Consider the following 15,856-nt stretch of genomic DNA (forward strand, 5'->3'; position numbering starts at 1 on the left):
GGTTCCAGCTGAATCAGAAAGATGAGAGAAGCCACAGAGCTCACCAAGCACAGCTCTGCGGGAAAGTCAGCGATTCTGTGGGTGATGGGAAGGCGCTCGGGAAGTCAGGGTGCTCTGAGCCAGACAAAGCTGGGACAACCCCTCGTCATGGGGATTCAGCTCCCCCTCCCACCCCACGGCCTGTCTGCAGCCCACCCTCAAGAGAGGGTGCGGCTCCTGAAGGAAATGCAAGACCACCCCCCGCCTTTGCCCCCACACACAGCAGGCACATCCGGAGCCCCCACCTGCCCGCGTAACCCCAGCTCCCATCACCTCCCACTCGAGCCTGTTACGGATGCTTTCTGGAGGAGGTTTGCTGGGGCTGCCAAGGCAGAAGCCTGAATCATCGGCACAGAACGGAAAGCCACACCAGCTAGTGATGTAGGCACATGCAAACTTTCTCCTCCTTCCTGGCGCCCCGGTGCAGAGCGGCCTTGGGGGCAGCTGCTCCTCCGGGAAGGTGGAGCAAGTGGAAAAGTGCTTGCTCTCAGTAGCTGTGGCCGCTGGCCCTGACCTGTGGTGACACCGGTGCTGCCTCTCAGGCTGACCTACGTCCGCTCGTGATGAAACAGACCCACCAGGAGCTGGCGGCTTTCACGGATTCTGGGGCTCCCAGGCACCACAACTTGGGTCCCCGGGTAATAAGTCCTGCCAAGCCCCGCTTGATCCTCAACTCCATCCTCCCAGGGGTCTCAGGTCTCAGCCTCAAGCTTCTCCCATAACAATTTTCTAATGCGGCCTCGGGCACCCCCAGGACAGGGGGCCGCCTAGCCCAGTGGTCGAAGCATTTGGGGTGTCTTCCGGCCTCAGGGGCAAAGGACACTGCACCAGCAGCCTCCCAAGGGTGGCATCCCCACCCTCCTCTTTTCCCACCTTCAAGAGTGGAGGGGTCGGCGCAGCCTAAACCTGACGGCCCCCACTCCTGGAGCGCCAAGCCAGCCCCCCACCCCACACTCCTGGACCTAGGCACTGCCTGCTCCTAGAGTAGCTCCAAAGAGCCTCTGCAGAAGTTGCCTCGGAGAGCAAGTTTGTGTCATTGTGGGGGCAGGGGGACTCCTCAAGTCTCCACTGGAGGGGTGGGTGCGGGGGGGGGGCACCCAGGTTGCTGCCCGCTGCTGAAGGGGCCTCCACAGCCCTTCCCTTTCCTCTCTCCTGCATATTCCCTCCCACGGGGGCGCAGAGGGGCGCGCACCGGAGACCGGCCTGACCCATCGCACCCGGGGTGGCCGCTGTCCCGGGCAGGGCTCCCCCTACTCCGCCCCAGCGCCCCCGCTCACCGTTGAGCTGGTTGTAGACCACCTCCTCCAGGTGGTCCAGGCGCTGCAGGATGGCCTCACGGTCCCCCAGCGCGCCCACCTTGGCGTGTCGGCTGCGCACCCGGCGGTCGCCGCTCACGATGCGCACGAGCTCCTGGGAGCGGCCCTGCAGGCGGCAGTACACGGAGAACAGGACGATGCCCACGAACACCAGGACGTTCACCGTCAGCAAAGTTCGGATCTTCCTGGCCACCGCCATGAACACGGCTGCAGCGGGGGCCTCACCCGCGGGGCATCCCCAGCATCCCCGCCCGGGCCTGGGCTTCGGCTTCGGCTTCGGGGACCATGAGCCGCCCGGGGCTGCGGGGGCTGCGGGGCTCGGCCGGGAGCTGTCCCTTCAGCACCAGCTCAGCGCGCCCGGCCACGGCCGCCGCGGGTCCCCCAGAGCGCAGGGGGCTGCCCGGGGCTGGGGTCGCGGGGCACGGCCGGCATCCCCCGCTCAGAGGGCGCGGCCCCGCCCCGGTGAGCGGTGAGGGGGGCCGGGGGCGCCGGCGGGGCGGCGGGGAAGGCGCGGGCGGGCGGCGCTCGGTGTCTGTGCCGGCTCCTGTCCTGCCCGCTCCGCAGCCACCGCGCCGGTGCAGAGTGACGCGGCCTCAGCTCAGCTCATCTGCATCCGCGGCTCCAGGACCGCCCCGCCCCGCCTCCCCCGACCCTCAAGGCCGCCCCCCGGGACCGCCCCGCGCGCCTGCCCCGCCCCCCCACCGCGCCCCCCGGGGACCCCAGCACAGCAGGTCCGGGGGGCGGGGCGCGGGGGGGAGCCCGGGCCAAGGGCACGCGGGGAGCGGGGGGCGGGGGGCGGGGCAGGCGCGGACCCTCCCTCCCCAGGACCCGCCAGACGCCCGGGGCTCCCAACGGCCAGCACGGTCCCAATCGACCCCAAGCTTGACCCGAGGGCAGCGAGGCCTCCGGGAATGCCTGGCCAGGGCGGTGTCGCCGGCGTGAATGGGGGAGGGGGCGGCCGGGGCAGGACCCGGGGCAGGGCCACTCTGGTGGTCTCCTGCCCACCCCTCCCCAGGCCGAGCTCCCGGCCTCCCTCCCTCTCCCCCGTCCAGGGCGGAGGACTGGGGAAGCTGAGTCCCGGGACGGGAGGGGTGTCGGGAGTGGGGCTTGGGATGCAGCTGGACCTCCCGGAACAGCATGGGGCCCTGGAGCCACCAGGAGGGGAGAAGACCCCATCCCTGAGCCAGGCTCGCAGGTAAGACGCGAGGCCACAAACCCCGGCTGCCCCCACCCGCAGCCCAGGCTCTGATCTGGCCCCACACTGGCGTTTTGTGGAGGAGACCCTGGAAGCCAGGGGAGCTGTCAGCCAAGCCGCGCAGCACAGGGGGCCCAACTTCCACTGGCAGAATGCAAGCACCCAGGAGGCAGGAGTTTCACCCGAAGGCAGGGTTCACCCCTGTGTTCCCAGAGATCGGACACATAGCTGGTGCTCAGTAAACATTTGTGGGATGAGTGAATATGATGGAGCATTTATTAAGAGCATGGTTGTGCTTGGCTCTCCATACAGAGATGAGTAAGACAAGGGGCTTCACAGCTCTTGGCTCTGTATGTCCATGTGTGTGCATGAGTGTGCATGCATTTGCCTCTGTGTGCCTCTGTATCTGCATATGTGCACGTCTGTGTTATCAGCGTGCATGCATGTGCATGTGTCCACGTGTTTCTGTGTGCATGTCTGTGTGCCCACGTGTGTGCATGTGTCTGTGTGTATATCTGTGTATGTGCCTGTGTGTCTCTGTGTGCATGTCTCTGTGTGTGCCCACGTGTGTGCATGTATGTGTTTGTATGTATATCTGTGTGCATGTGCCTGTGTCTGTGTGCATTGTCTCTGTGTGTGTTCATGTGTGTGCATGTGTCTGTGTCTGTGCCTGTGTGCGCGTATCTGTGTATGTGTCTATGTATGTCTGTGTGTGTCTGTGCATGTTCACATGTGTGCATGTTTCTGTGTTCCTATCTCTGTGTTTGTTCATGTGTGCATGTGTCTGTATGTGTCCGTGTGTCCATGTGTGCATGTCTGTGTCTGTGTGTGCATGTCTGTGTGTTTGTGTTCATGTGTGCATGTTTCTATGTATATGTCTCTGTATGTTGATGTGTGTGCATGTCTGTGCATGTTCACATGTATGCATGTTTCTCTCCATGTGTCTCTGTATGTCCATGTGTCTCTGTATGTTCATGTGTGTGCATGTCTGTGTGTTCATGTGTGCATGTTTCTGTGTATGTCTGTATGTTCGTGTGTGTTGTCTGTGCATGTTCACGTGTGCATGTCTCTGTTCATCTGTTCATGTGTTCATGTGTCTGTGTCTGTTTGTATGTATATCTGTGTGTGCATGTGCCTGTGTGTGTGTCTGTCTGTGTGTGTGCATGTGTCTGTGTATGCACATGTGTGTAGGGGGATCTGGGGGGTTCTGGCTCTGAGCTTAGTACTCTATTCTTCAAATATCCGTTTCTTGGCATCAGGCATGACAGCCTATCCAGCTTGGAGGTTTTCTGCCCCTTGGCTGAGGCTGGGCGAGCCGAACACCCATTTCTTCTTTCTTTGTTGAGCCATTCTTTTCTTCCTCAGGATGTTTATCCTAGGAAATCCAGAGGATCAGAACCAGGCAGGACCTGGCACTGGGACAGAGGCAGCTGTCTGCAGGGCATTTAGCATAGATATGTATCACCTGTTCTGAGACGGAGCCGGGGAGGCTGTTTTTAATCATCCGGGAGGTGATTACTATGCAGCCAGTGTGATAAACCCTGGTTTGTTTTTGATCAATAGCCATTCCCGTGTCCCTCCTTAAAATGCCGTATTTTTTTGCTTATAAAATGCAGGTTGTAAAATGTTTCCCGACGTTACGAGGACAGCTACTGGAATAATGATGCAGGTAGCTGGCACACACACAGTGCAAAGGTTTCACCAGGCACGGTGTTCTATGCCTATCACCTGGCCAATACGAGCAGCAGCCACGTTCAGGTGTAATACAAACTGGTGTTACCTAATTTTCCATGTGAGGAAATTGAGGCACACAAAGGGCAACCGGCTTGCTCAAGGTCACGTCAATGGCAAAGCATGGATCTGGGATTGAAGCCCAGACAATTGGGCTCCAGAACTGACTTTATTAGTCATGATCACTCAAGAGAAAACATCAAGCGCTTTTCATTACATGTTTAATGAAAATGATGTTAAAGTGGTTTTGTAGGAGAAAACATTTCATTCATGTAAATACATTTTACTGCATTCTAAAATCTAGCAGGAAAAGATGTGGCCTGCCATCAAGATTTGGGTACATTTCATTGGAAATACAAGCACACTGGACATGGGAAAATACTGGGGAACTTTACACGGAAGAGAATGCATCTGATAGTCTGGCGAACTAGCATTTGCTGGATTTTTAGGACATACGGGAGGCTGGGTGCGGTGACCTCCCCCAGCAATCCCAGCAACTGGGGAGGCTGAGGCCGATGGATTGCTTGAGGCCAGGAGTCCAAGACTAGCCCGGGCAACATGGTAGAACCTCATCTCTACGAAAAAATACAAAAAATTAGCCGGGCGTGGTAGTGCACAGCTGTAGTCTCAGCTACGTGGGAGGTTGAGGTGGGAGAATCACCTGAGCCTGGGGAAGTCAAGGCTGCAGTGAGCCGAGATCGCACCACTGTACTCCAGCCTGGGTAACAGGGTGAGACCCTGTCTCAACAAACACACATAGAAACAAAACACAAAAATATATATATGCTGAATGCTCAGTGAGTTGTAACATGTGAGGCAGCCCCCAGGGGTGCAGAAATGAACTGCTGAGAAGGCGCATGTACCCACGGGGTGCAGAGATGAACCCTGAGGAGGCACACACACCCACAGCTCCCCCTCGTCTTAGCACCACAGTGCCAGCCCCACCCCGTCTTTGATAAGCCCTGGACTTCCAGGGCCTCCCTTAGAGAGCCAGCCCCTGCGGAGTCCCTGAACGTAGCTGCAGTCTGGGGTGCTGACCCTTGGCACTGGGAGAAACCCTCACCAGTAGCGTCGCCCCCCAGTAAGCCGAGATCACACCACGGCAGCATCACCGGGGAGGCATCGGCGGACCCCGGGGAGTCACATGGTTGTCACTGCAGAACTCTGGAGGGGCAGGCTCTCGCGTGGGTGGGGCCATGGAGGACGCAGCGTGGGATTTAAAATGAACCCAATGAAGGGAAATGCTGCTTCTTCAATGTCCATGAGCTCAAGCCCTGTGGGAGGTTTAGCCTTGATTATTTTGCACAGATCTGAACAGCATTCACCCCCAGCTGGATGTGGCCCTTTCATCGAAGCACAGATTGGAACTCAAGGTCACTGAAGTGCTTTCTGGCCGCATCGTGGAGAGAAAGGCATTTTCTCACTCAGGCGTCATCCCGGGAATGTGGCATGCCATGTTTTAGCATCTAAGTGTGTCCCCCGAGGAGGCAGCGTTATGCCGTGATCACAAGTGACCCCCAAATCTCAACGGCATAAACGACACAGGGTAATTTATCATGGGATTGCATGTCCACCTGGGTCGCCGCAGAGCTCTGTTGACTGGAGTCGCTCGGAGCCCCCGGCGCGAATGCTGGATGGCCGGGCTGGGGAGGAGCGCTCAGGGGCTTCGCGCTGTCAATGCCCCACTCCAAAGTGACTCCCGCTGCTTCCACTCGTCACCTGCTGGACAGAGACTGTCACATGGGCCCCTGCACGCAGTGGGGTGGGAAGGGAGATCCTACCGCGTGCTTGGAAGACGGGAGAACAGAGGTGTTTCGGTGAGTAGGGCTCTCCCTCAGTCTGCACAGCAGCCTTCCAGCAAATCGGGATTTTACACCAAACTCGCCCCACGCCCCCAAATGCCAGGCTCCCCAGGGTAGCAACGAATGACATGTTGTCCAATCAGACTTCAATGCAACCATGTCACAGAAGACACGACTAAAGCAAAACATGACTGGGTGGTGCACATTTTGGTTTTGACGAGGTTGGGTCTGGGTCTCTGCTTCCCTCTCCTGGGCCAAGATCCTCTGGACGTGGAGTTCAGGAATGAGGGTGGGACCTTCCCCAGGAGACCCAAGTGTGGGCAGCGGTTGCTCAGACCAAGTCCTCACTGAGAGTGACCTCAACAGACATCCATTGGCAGCTCCAGCTCAGGCCCAGGAGACAAAGTGGGGGTCACTGACACCCCAGATTTTTTTTTAATGACTGAATCATGATTTGAACATTGGTCTGCTGGATTTCAAGATCTGTGACTTTTCCACTGAACACGCTAGCTCCTGGGACAGCAGAGTTTCTTAGATTGGAGCTAATAACACACGGATCCCCTCCCCTCCTGCTTTTCTGTATTTTTTTAAAATTATTTTGTTTTTAATTCACAAATATTGTATATGTTATATGGGGTAGAATGTGATGTTGATATATGTTTAAAATATGGAGTGATTAAATCAGGCTAATTTACTTTTTTTCCTAAAAGGACCTTGGCTTCAGAATTAACTTTAATCTTCATTCCACTTTGCTCATACGGCCTTGAAAAGATCATTCCTTGTAGCACAGCCGGGACTTAAGCTCTGAACCACCAGCGAGGAGGGCGTTGGTCTGAGCCTGCTTTTCCGAGTCCTATCTTCTCTTCTTGGGTTCAGGCAGCAGATCCAACTGTAAGTGGCTTTAAAGAGACAGCAGACATGTCTGTGGCAGTTTATTCATTGCCCCTGGATGCCACCCTTACATGCCCTCTATGTGACAGCTGGCGGCCCACAGCCCATTAACTCTATAGATGGGCACAGCAGGCCTCCAGGAGGTGATGTGGGTTCAGTGTGCCGAAGATGAAGAGATGCAGGGGACTCAAACCCACTGGCTGAGGCACCACCCACTTCTCCAGGCAAAGAGGTGAGTCCCAACCAGTGAAGAGATGTGAGAAGTGGTGCCAGGGCGAGAACGTGTGTGTGCTTGTGTGTGTGTGCATGTGTGTGTGCACATGAGCTTCTGTATGTCTGCACCTGCACATGTGTGCATGTGTGTGCATGTGCGCCTGAGTATGTGTGTGCATGTGCACCTTTGTGTGCCTCAGTATGTACACGTGTGTGCATGCATGTATGTGCATGTGTCTGTGTGCATGAGCCTGTCTGTGCCTGCACATGTGCATGTGTGTGCATGTGTGTGCTTGTGTGCCTACATATGTACACGTGTGTGCATGCATGTGCATCTGTGTGTGCGTATGTATGTACACGTGTGTGCATGCATGTGTGCATGTGTGCCTATGTACATGTGTACCTCTGTATGTGTGCCTGCACATGGACATGCATGTGTATGTTTGCCTGAGTATGTACATGTGTGTGTGCATGTGCATGCATGCCTCTGTGTATGACTATGTACGTGTGTGCATATATGTGTGTGTGTGTGAGGGAGAGAGAGGGAGTGAAGGAGGGAGAAAGAGAAAAAGGGAGAGAGAGGAAGATGGAATGGGGATAGAAGGGAGTTATAATAAAATGGAGGACTTTGGGTGCATTTTCTGCTATTTTTTTTCTCCCGAAAACACTGTAAAGGGGTTATATAATTCGAGTTTCCTCACTGCTGAGATTGCGTTTACCCCTTGGGTCCTGACCCAGCTTTGTGATGACTGTGGTGCGATCCCGGTTCCCTGGCAGCACTTGTCAACAGGGTCAAATGCCTGTTCCTTGCTGGTCTCTTCTGTGGAACAAAAACCTCACCTAGGAGGGTTTCAGGTTTTGCGTCAATTTTTATCAAATCTGTAGAGGGCATTTCTGTGCCAGATACTGCTCCAGACACTTGTCAAAAATGCATTCTCTGCACCTTCGGAGCAGCCCTTTGAGGGGGGGTATCCGTGCTACGCCAGTGGTGTAGATGGGGAAGCAGAGGCAGCTGGAGTTTCCATAACTGGCCTGAGGCCGCGCAGTTACAGGAGATGGGGCTGGGGCTCTGCCCGGGCAGTCTGGCTGCAGAGTCCAGCTTTTAAGCTCGTCTCTAAGCTACCTCTGCTGCCATGAACCATCCTAAAATAGATTTTTTTTTTATCCTACGAAGGGTTCATTTTTCCTGTTTCCTCCTGGCCCATAATGTGGATACCTCGCCCCTTCATCACAGGTGCTCAGGGTGGTGAACAACTCACCCACCAGCATATTCAAACCACGGCCAAACAGTGGCTGAAAAGAACAGCAAACAGCCACCTGGCACAGGGATCTGTCAGTGGGCTGGATGCGACCGGGAGGAGTCAGCTCTGCGCCTGGGGCCCGGGACCCCGACTGGGGGTGGGGGCTGGAGGAAGCTGTGCTCAATGGATGGCCCAGCACTCACGCGTCTGAGGGTTGTGGCTGGCCTTGGCAGAGGCCCGCTCCTGGCAGTGGCTGAGCTGTCGGAATCCAGCACCTGCCCCTCCACGTGGCCTGAGCTTCCTCACAGCATGGCTACCAGGTTCCGAGCTCCAGCCCCGGGAGAGACGGCCAAGCAGGAGCTGCATCGTGCTCCCCCATTTCCTGTTCTTGATTCGCCCCCACTGGGCACCGCAGCCTTCCTGCCAAGGCAGCTCTCAGGAGTAGGGCTGCCCAACGCAGAGGCATTTCCCCACACGGCCCTCCTGTGTGCTGTAAATGCCTTCAGCTCCTCAATGGAACCCGCGCGTGGTGAGTGCTGCTTCCTCGGTGTAAATGCTCCCCTCATAGCTGGTTTCAAGCCGACAGTGCAACCACTGAGGCCAGAGTCAGGAACAACGGCTCTGCACGCTGGTGGAAATCCACCCAGGCTCGGGCCGGCGCCCCGACCGTGGCTCTGTGGAACTCTCTGTCCCAGGGGACCTTCTCCTGGCTTTCGTGTCCTGCCCCTTCCCAGATTTCCCCACCTCTCTGGCTGTGCCTTCTGTACCTTCCCCGCCAGCCCTGATGTGGGCACGGCTCACGCCCAGCACTCCTCAGCACTTCCTTCCTTCCCAGGTCCGCCCACGATTTCCTCCACGCCTGCTCCGTTTCTGAGTGCGGGCCACTCCCTGGTTGACACCCGTGTTCTATGTTGCACGGCTCAGCACGTGGGCTTGGACAGTGGGAGATGCGGCTTTCCATGAACAGCCCCAGCATGTGGTCCGGCGAGTGGCGAGGTGGCTCCGTGGTGGAAAGGACTGAACCCGGGGTCTTGCTGCTCTGCCACCTTCCACCCAGATCAGAGCCAAAGGTGACATTGGGCCTTCTGGCCAGCGGGAAAGAGTTAGGAGAGGAGAGGGCGGGACCTGCTTGTCTGTTGGGGGTGTGGGCAGGAGGCACACAGGCTTCACTCCGCCTCCACAGCCAGGCGTGCGGGTGATGTGGTGGCATGTTGGTGACGTGGCAGTGTGCGGGTGACATGGCGACCTGCAGGTGACGTGGTGACCTGCGGGTGATGTGGCAGTGTGCGGGTGACGTGGCAGTGTGCGGGTGACGTGGCGGTGTGTGGGTGACGTGGCGACCTGCGGGTGACGTGGCAGCATGCGGGTAACGTGGTGGTGTGCGGGTGACATGGCGACCTGCGGGTGATGTGGCGGCATGCGGGTGACGTGACGACCTGCGGGTGACGTGGCGGCATGCGGGTGACGTGGCGACCTGCGGGTGACGTGGCAGTGTGCAGGTGATGTGGCGGCATGTGGGTGACATGGTGGTGTGCAGGTGATGTGGCGGCATGCGGGTGACGTGGCGACCTGCAGGTGACGTGGCGGCATGTGGGTGACATGGCATCCTGGGCGTGGGGAAAGTGGGAAGCATCGGCCTTGGCTGAGCAGCTGCTGCCACCTGTCCCCGTGTGAGCAGGAGAATGGCTCACAGTTTGCGTGTCAGGGTTCTCCAGAGGAACAGTCACTGGACGTGTGCGGATGTGAAGGCAGCTCATTCTCGGGAATGGCCCACAGGATGACGGAGCCTGAAAAACCCCAGATCTACAGGGAAGACCCTCGAGCTGGAGACCCGGGAAGAGCCCGTGCTGTCGTTCAGGTCCAAAGGCAACTGCCAAGGAGGCCCCCACGTCAGGGAGGGAAATCGGTGCGGCTCAAAGTCCATGATTTAAATGTCAGTCTCATCCAAAAACACCCTCGCAGAAACACCCTCGCGGAACCATCCAGAGAAGCGTCTGACTGAATGTCTGGACCCTGCGGCCCAGCCAAGTCTACACATCAAAGTAACCATCGTGGGCCACACAGACGCCTCTCTGGGTGGTGCGGACTGTGGCGGCCTTCACGGTTCTCTTAGGCTAGAACTTCCCTTCCACAGGCAACTTTCCCTCCCAGCAGGCCCACGGCCCACACACCACGGCCCCACAACTGTCGTCCTCGGTGCAGGGCTTGGTCCACGGGGACATGTGCACCAGCAGACCCCACAAGGCCGCCCACGCGTGTGCAATCCCTGAGAGAGACATGCTAGACCACGACCTCACAGCCGCTGCCGTGCCTGTCACGTGGAGAAGCAGCCTGAGGGCACAGAGGCAGGGCCGGCCCTCCCCAGGGGAGACCTCGGACGGGGAGAGAATAGGGGCGAGGGGCCGGCAGGTGACAGGTTTCGTCTCTGGCTCCAAGGAGGAGGGCTGCCATTGCCTCCAACTTGCCAGAAGTGGCACGAACAAAATCCTCCTCTCCCTTGAGCTGGGTTGAACTGGGTCTGCATCGCTGCAGCTGTGAGAGTCCGGCTGTGCCCATGCAGCATCCTGAGCGGACATCACATTCTGCTCAGAAGGGACGTGTCGTCTGGCCAGCATCGCCTGGAAGGCAGGATGCCTCCCCCTTCACCAGGTCCACCTCCTGACGAGACGCATGGCTGGGGCCCAGGAGCGCCACGTGGCCGAAGTTTAGGTCACTTCTGCGGCAAGTCTTGCTCTCCCCGTCAGCTCCTTGGACGTCCCTCCCTGTCACAGCAGGTTAAAGTGGGCTCTGATGCGACCGCTGGTGTCCATGTAGCAAGAGAGAAGTTTGGACACGGATACACAGAGGGAAAAGGCCGCGCAGAGACCCGGGCGGAGGCTGCGGCGATGTGGGGCCAGGAGGGCGTGGCGCGGCCTTGCCAGCTGAAGGCCGGCTGCCTCTGGTGGGCCTCGCCGGCAGGGCTGGAGAAAGGTATCAGCCAGATTAACGGCTGCACAGCCGGCACCACAGTGAGTGGATCCGATCGAGCAGCGGAGCCACGCCTGGCACAGCAGCTGCAGTTGGAGACCCCACCTGGGCCAGCCTCAGGCACCCACTGCTTCCCCAGGACACATCTGTTTTCTGTGCAGGCCAGATGGCTGAGCCGAATGGGGCTGGGGGTGGATCACCACCCCTGCATCTTCCAAGGGCCTGGTGGGGACACCGAGCTCTGCGGCCCCTCGGCCATGTGGTCTTGCTTTTGATTTATGGCTTTTTTTCAAAAGGCGGAATGAGCTCTGATGTCTCCCACCAGCATCTCCCTCCACCCCAGCCCTCACGCCACAGGGCAGGGAGCGGACGTGGAGTCTGCTAGCTCTAGTGTGTCCATTCCAGTTGCACACCTGGAGCTGGGAAATGGCCCTGGGATGCATCCCGGGACCCACTGGGACTGTGGTGTCAAACCTGAGCTGAAATGGCACGGCCACCTGCCCTCCACAAGCCCCTCTCTAACTGGAGGGCCTCAGTGACGCTTTGGGGCTCCCAGAACCAATGTCCGTTCAGAGCCCGTGTCCAGGAGTCCCCGAAAGGTCTAGTTCAGACCCGGTCACCAAAGCAGAAGCCCACAGGTCCTGTCGGGCAGGGCGGGGAAGAGGAGCCCACACTTTCAGGGGGGCCCAGGGCCCTTCCTGAGGGGGTTTGGTCTGTAAACCGCTCGCATCTGAGAACCTGAGACCTGCTGGAAGGGCTGAGACTGGTTTGATGACTCCATTAGACTTTTGTTAACCTAAAACCTTCCTGTTTATGTAGATTAGGTAAAGATTTGGGAGGCCTCCCCTCGGTCCTTGGAAGGAGTGCGGTGGTGGGTCACCGATGCCGCGGGTCCACGATGTCCCCTCACCTTCAGCTTCACTCCAGTTTCTGTCACTCACAGTCAACTGCAGCCAAGAATACAAAAGTCCAGGAGGAAATCACTCACGGGTTTTAAATTGTGCTGTTCTGAGCAGCGCGATGAACCCTTGCACCGCCGGGCTTGTCCTGCCCGGGCCGGGCACCCTCCCTGCATCCAGCGTCTCTGCGCTGCACACACTACCAGGCCGCGCAGGGTCACTCTACAGGAAAAGGCATCACGTACGAGAGTCGGAACCACCTGGGGCTTCGGGCATCCACTGGGGGTCTTGGAAATAGCCCCCACCCGCCACAATGTGGGGGACGACCATGCATGCGTGAGGCTACCCTGACTGCCGCTCGGCCTGGCCGTCCACATGGTCACACCTCCCGCCCTCCCTTGGCAGCGGGTGAGTTCTGCCTACGGCTCTGCCTCCCGGGATCCGTTCATCCCGTGGTGCTCCTGCTTCCCGAGGCAGTGACTGCGTTTCCCACCAGAAGGTCTGCCCTGCAGAAGGAGCCATCACGGAGCCCTCCCGGGTGTGGGGCCCCCACCAATGTGTTTCTCCCAGCCGTGGTGACAGCCTTGTCCCCGGGCCCCTTCTGGGGTGGCCAGCAGGTCTAACGACAGGTCCGGCCTGACACTGCAGCCTCCCTGGGCCTCTGGATTCTTCCCTCCAGTTACACCAAGGCAGGAGTGCCATTTCCAGCCCTCTCACTGGGCCACCGTGGGGCCTGTGTTCCAGACAGCCAGACAAGCAGCTCACGCCCATCCTGCTCCCCGGGCTGCGGCATTCCGCACAGGAGCTCTGCGTAGCGAGCCCACTTCCAGAGTCAGCCCCATGCTGCGTTCTGTCCCTCCATTACCCACACCCTTAATATCCACCCCGCATGCTCACCCTGGCCCGATCCCTGGAACGTGCTGGAGCTCCGGGACGAACCCTCCTTCCCGTGCCTGATTCCCGCCATCGCAGCCTTTGGCTGCTGTGGATCGTGTGTGCTCCAGCATGCGGATGAGCTGCTCAGAGCTGCGCAGTGTGTAGACGTGGGCTCTGAGCACTTGGGGGTCTCCCCAAGGAGGGAGGACCAGCCACAGGCAGCTGACGAGCACGTGGGAGGCTGGAGGAGGCAGAGTGGAGCGCCGACGTCTGACTTGGGGTGGGGGGACCCAGGCAGGGACAGGAGGAGGGTGGGGGTAAAACACTGGGGGAGGGTGGGGGTAAAACACCGGGGGAGGGTGGGGGAGGACCTGCTGGAGGCTTCCACTGGGCTGGGGGTGACGTGAGGGGTTCCAGGAGCTCAGGTGGGACCGAGAGTCCCAGCACGGTCACCAGGGCTGCCAGTTCAGTGTGGTCGGCTGGTGTCTGGGTGCAGGTGCCTCCTGGGCTGAGTGTGTGCAGATGAGACTGTTACACAGAGCAGCCCCAGGCCCATGCCTGGCACCATGACAGCTGTGCAGGCCAGACAGGGCCTCCCGCAGCCTCTCCAGGGCACCCACGCACAGCACACATGGCAGGCAGCCTCCTCCTCCCGCTCAACGCCTCCCATGCCCCTGCCTGTAGCTGGTCGCAAAGTCCAGGAAACACCTGCCCGGTTTTCTGTCCTGTGGGTGGCTAAGACCCCGGCATTGGACCCATGAGGCGACCTGTCTGAATGCAGAAGACACACAGGCCCACAGTCCTGGCCACAGCCCCGAGAAACCCGCTGCTTTCCCCTGGGGACTATTGACCGGCCGCCTCTGTGGCCAGACACAGGCCAAGGAGTGCACAGAGGCCGGTCCCCCACTGCAAGCCTGAGATGCAGCGACCTCACTACAGAGCAGAAAGGCCTCACTGCAGTGGGCGCCCGGGGCCAGGATTGGGCTATGCCCAGGGCAGGTGTGACAAAGGGGGCCACACACATGACGTCATCTCTCGCTGTCCTGCACCATGCATCACTTTGGTCAAATCAAACTCCATGGGATGGGGAATGGGAAAACACCAGAAATTGTTTTCTTTGCAGGTACAAAAGAGCCATGACTTTTGTTGCCCTAAAAATGAATTCACGGAACGAAGACAGTGCGGGAAGCAGGTGTCCTCCGATGCACCAGGCCACCCACCTTCCCGAGCCCAGCCTGCCTTCCCCTTCTCCATGACCTCCCTTGCGGTGGAGGCTTGGAGGGAGCTGCTCGCTGAGCCTGCCTCTGCGCACACCCAGCTGCCACCTCACCTTCCCCCTCGCCCTGGCTCAATACCAGGCCTCGGTTTGCAGATGTGGCTCTGTCCTCCCTCCCCCAGCCCAGAGGATTCCAGCTGGGAAGGGCGGCGAGGCCGGCAGTGTCCCCTCAGAGGAGTCCTGCCCTCTGCAGATGATTCCCTGGTGGCCACAGGAGTCACTGCGTCCCTCCGTCCCTGCTCCACCCTCAGCCTCTTGAGAAGAGAGAGGCCTGGGGGTCACCGTCTCCCCTGCCCACCTGCTCTCAGCTCGCGTTCCTGCCTGTCCTTCCCAGTGGCTCCTCCAAGGAAGAGGCATGTGGCCACCTCCCCACTAGGCCCTGGGAACAGGAAGCCGAACTTGCTGTGAAATTATCTCCTGCCACTCAACTGCTTCCCCCTCAGCAAGGCCCCACCCTCGGGAGAGAAAGCACAGGAGATGCTGGAGTGCTGTGAAGGAGACTGGGGTACGGGGACCCTGTGTGTGCACATGTGTGTATCTGTGTGTGTGCATGTGTGTGTACAAGTATGTGCACTCATGTGTGCACGTGTGTCAGTGTGTGCTCATACATGCATGTACAAGTATGTGCACTGAGTATGCACATGTGTGCAAAGTGTGTGCATGTGTGTATGCATGTGTGGGTGTGTGTATACACACACATGTGCATGTGTGAAAATGCATGTGTGCATTGTGAAGTGTGTGCATGGGTGTGCAAGTGTGTGAATGTGTGTATGTGTACACGTGTGTGAGCTTGTATATACAAGTGCATGCATGTGTGTATAAGCATGTGTGTGCACGTGAATCTGCATGTGTACAAGTGTGTGCATGTGTGTGCATGCAAAATGTGTATGCATGTGTGAGTGTGCATGTGTGTGCATGTGTACAAGCGTGTGAGTGCATCTGCATCTGTGCACACATGCATGAGTATGGGCATGTGCACAAGCATGTTCGTGTGTGTGTGCATGTGTATGTGAGTGCTATTGTGAGTGTGCATGCATGTGTATGTGCTGAGTGTGTGTGGTGTGAGTGTGCGTGCATGTGTATGTGAGTGCTATTGTGAGTGTGTGTGCACGTGTATGTGCATCCACTGATGTGCATCCACTAGGCCCTGGGAACAGGAAGCCGAACTTGATGTGAAATTATCTCCTGCCACTCAACTGCTTCCCCCTCAGCAAGGCCCCACCCTCGGGAGAGAAAGCTCCCTGGGACTCCCTGGGTATCATGTGTGCACGTATGTGTGCACGTGTGTGTGCACACGGACGTGTGCTTGAGTGTGCACATGTGGTGTGAGTGTGCGTGTGTGGTGTGAGTGTGCATGCATGTGTGGTGTGTGTGCGTGTATGTGGTGTGAGTGTGCATGCATGTGTGTGG

At 58.4% G+C, this 15,856-nt stretch overlaps 2 protein-coding genes across 5 annotated transcripts in view; one reads left to right on the forward strand and one right to left on the reverse strand.

The window, feature by feature from the left end:
* The window catches only part of GALNT9 (polypeptide N-acetylgalactosaminyltransferase 9), a 120,214-nt gene extending 118,518 nt beyond the window's left edge, over positions 1–1,696 (reverse strand). For 3 of the 4 annotated variants that reach the window (XM_055239755.2, XM_063614798.1, XM_063614800.1), the window contains exon 1: positions 1,317–1,696. In XM_055239755.2, the coding sequence (XP_055095730.1) occupies positions 1,317–1,554 (238 nt within the window). In that variant the 5' untranslated portion in view covers positions 1,555–1,696. The remainder of the gene's footprint in view (positions 1–1,316) is intronic. The other variant, XM_063614799.1, reaches the window with a different exon arrangement.
* On the forward strand, positions 1,553–8,155 carry LOC129460273 (collagen alpha-1(I) chain-like). Its single transcript, XM_055237884.2, has 4 exons — positions 1,553–1,766; positions 1,830–2,550; positions 3,916–4,061; positions 4,167–8,155. The coding sequence occupies exons 1-3, from the start codon at positions 1,553–1,555 to the stop codon at positions 4,022–4,024; spliced, it is 1,044 nt and encodes a 347-aa protein (XP_055093859.1). The 3' UTR covers positions 4,025–4,061; positions 4,167–8,155.
* The last annotated feature ends 7,701 nt before the right edge of the window (positions 8,156–15,856 follow it).

This window comes from Symphalangus syndactylus, chromosome 13, assembly GCF_028878055.3.
Source record: "Symphalangus syndactylus isolate Jambi chromosome 13, NHGRI_mSymSyn1-v2.1_pri, whole genome shotgun sequence".
Taxonomy (NCBI): Eukaryota; Metazoa; Chordata; class Mammalia; order Primates; family Hylobatidae; genus Symphalangus; species Symphalangus syndactylus.

What these genes read in the sequence shown, in the direction of transcription:
- LOC129460273 (XM_055237884.2), top strand. Translation starts at nt 1,553, where the DNA reads ATGAACACGGCTGCAGCGGGGGCCTCACCCGCGGGGCATCCCCAGCAT. An exon ending in GGGGGCTGCCCGGGGCTGGG is followed by an intron (nt 1,767 to 1,829) that starts GTCGCGGGGCAC and finishes GTGAGCGGTGAG; the next exon opens with GGGGGCCGGGGGCGCCGGCG. An exon ending in TCCCTGAGCCAGGCTCGCAG is followed by an intron (nt 2,551 to 3,915) that starts GTAAGACGCGAG and finishes TTTCTTCCTCAG; the next exon opens with GATGTTTATCCTAGGAAATC.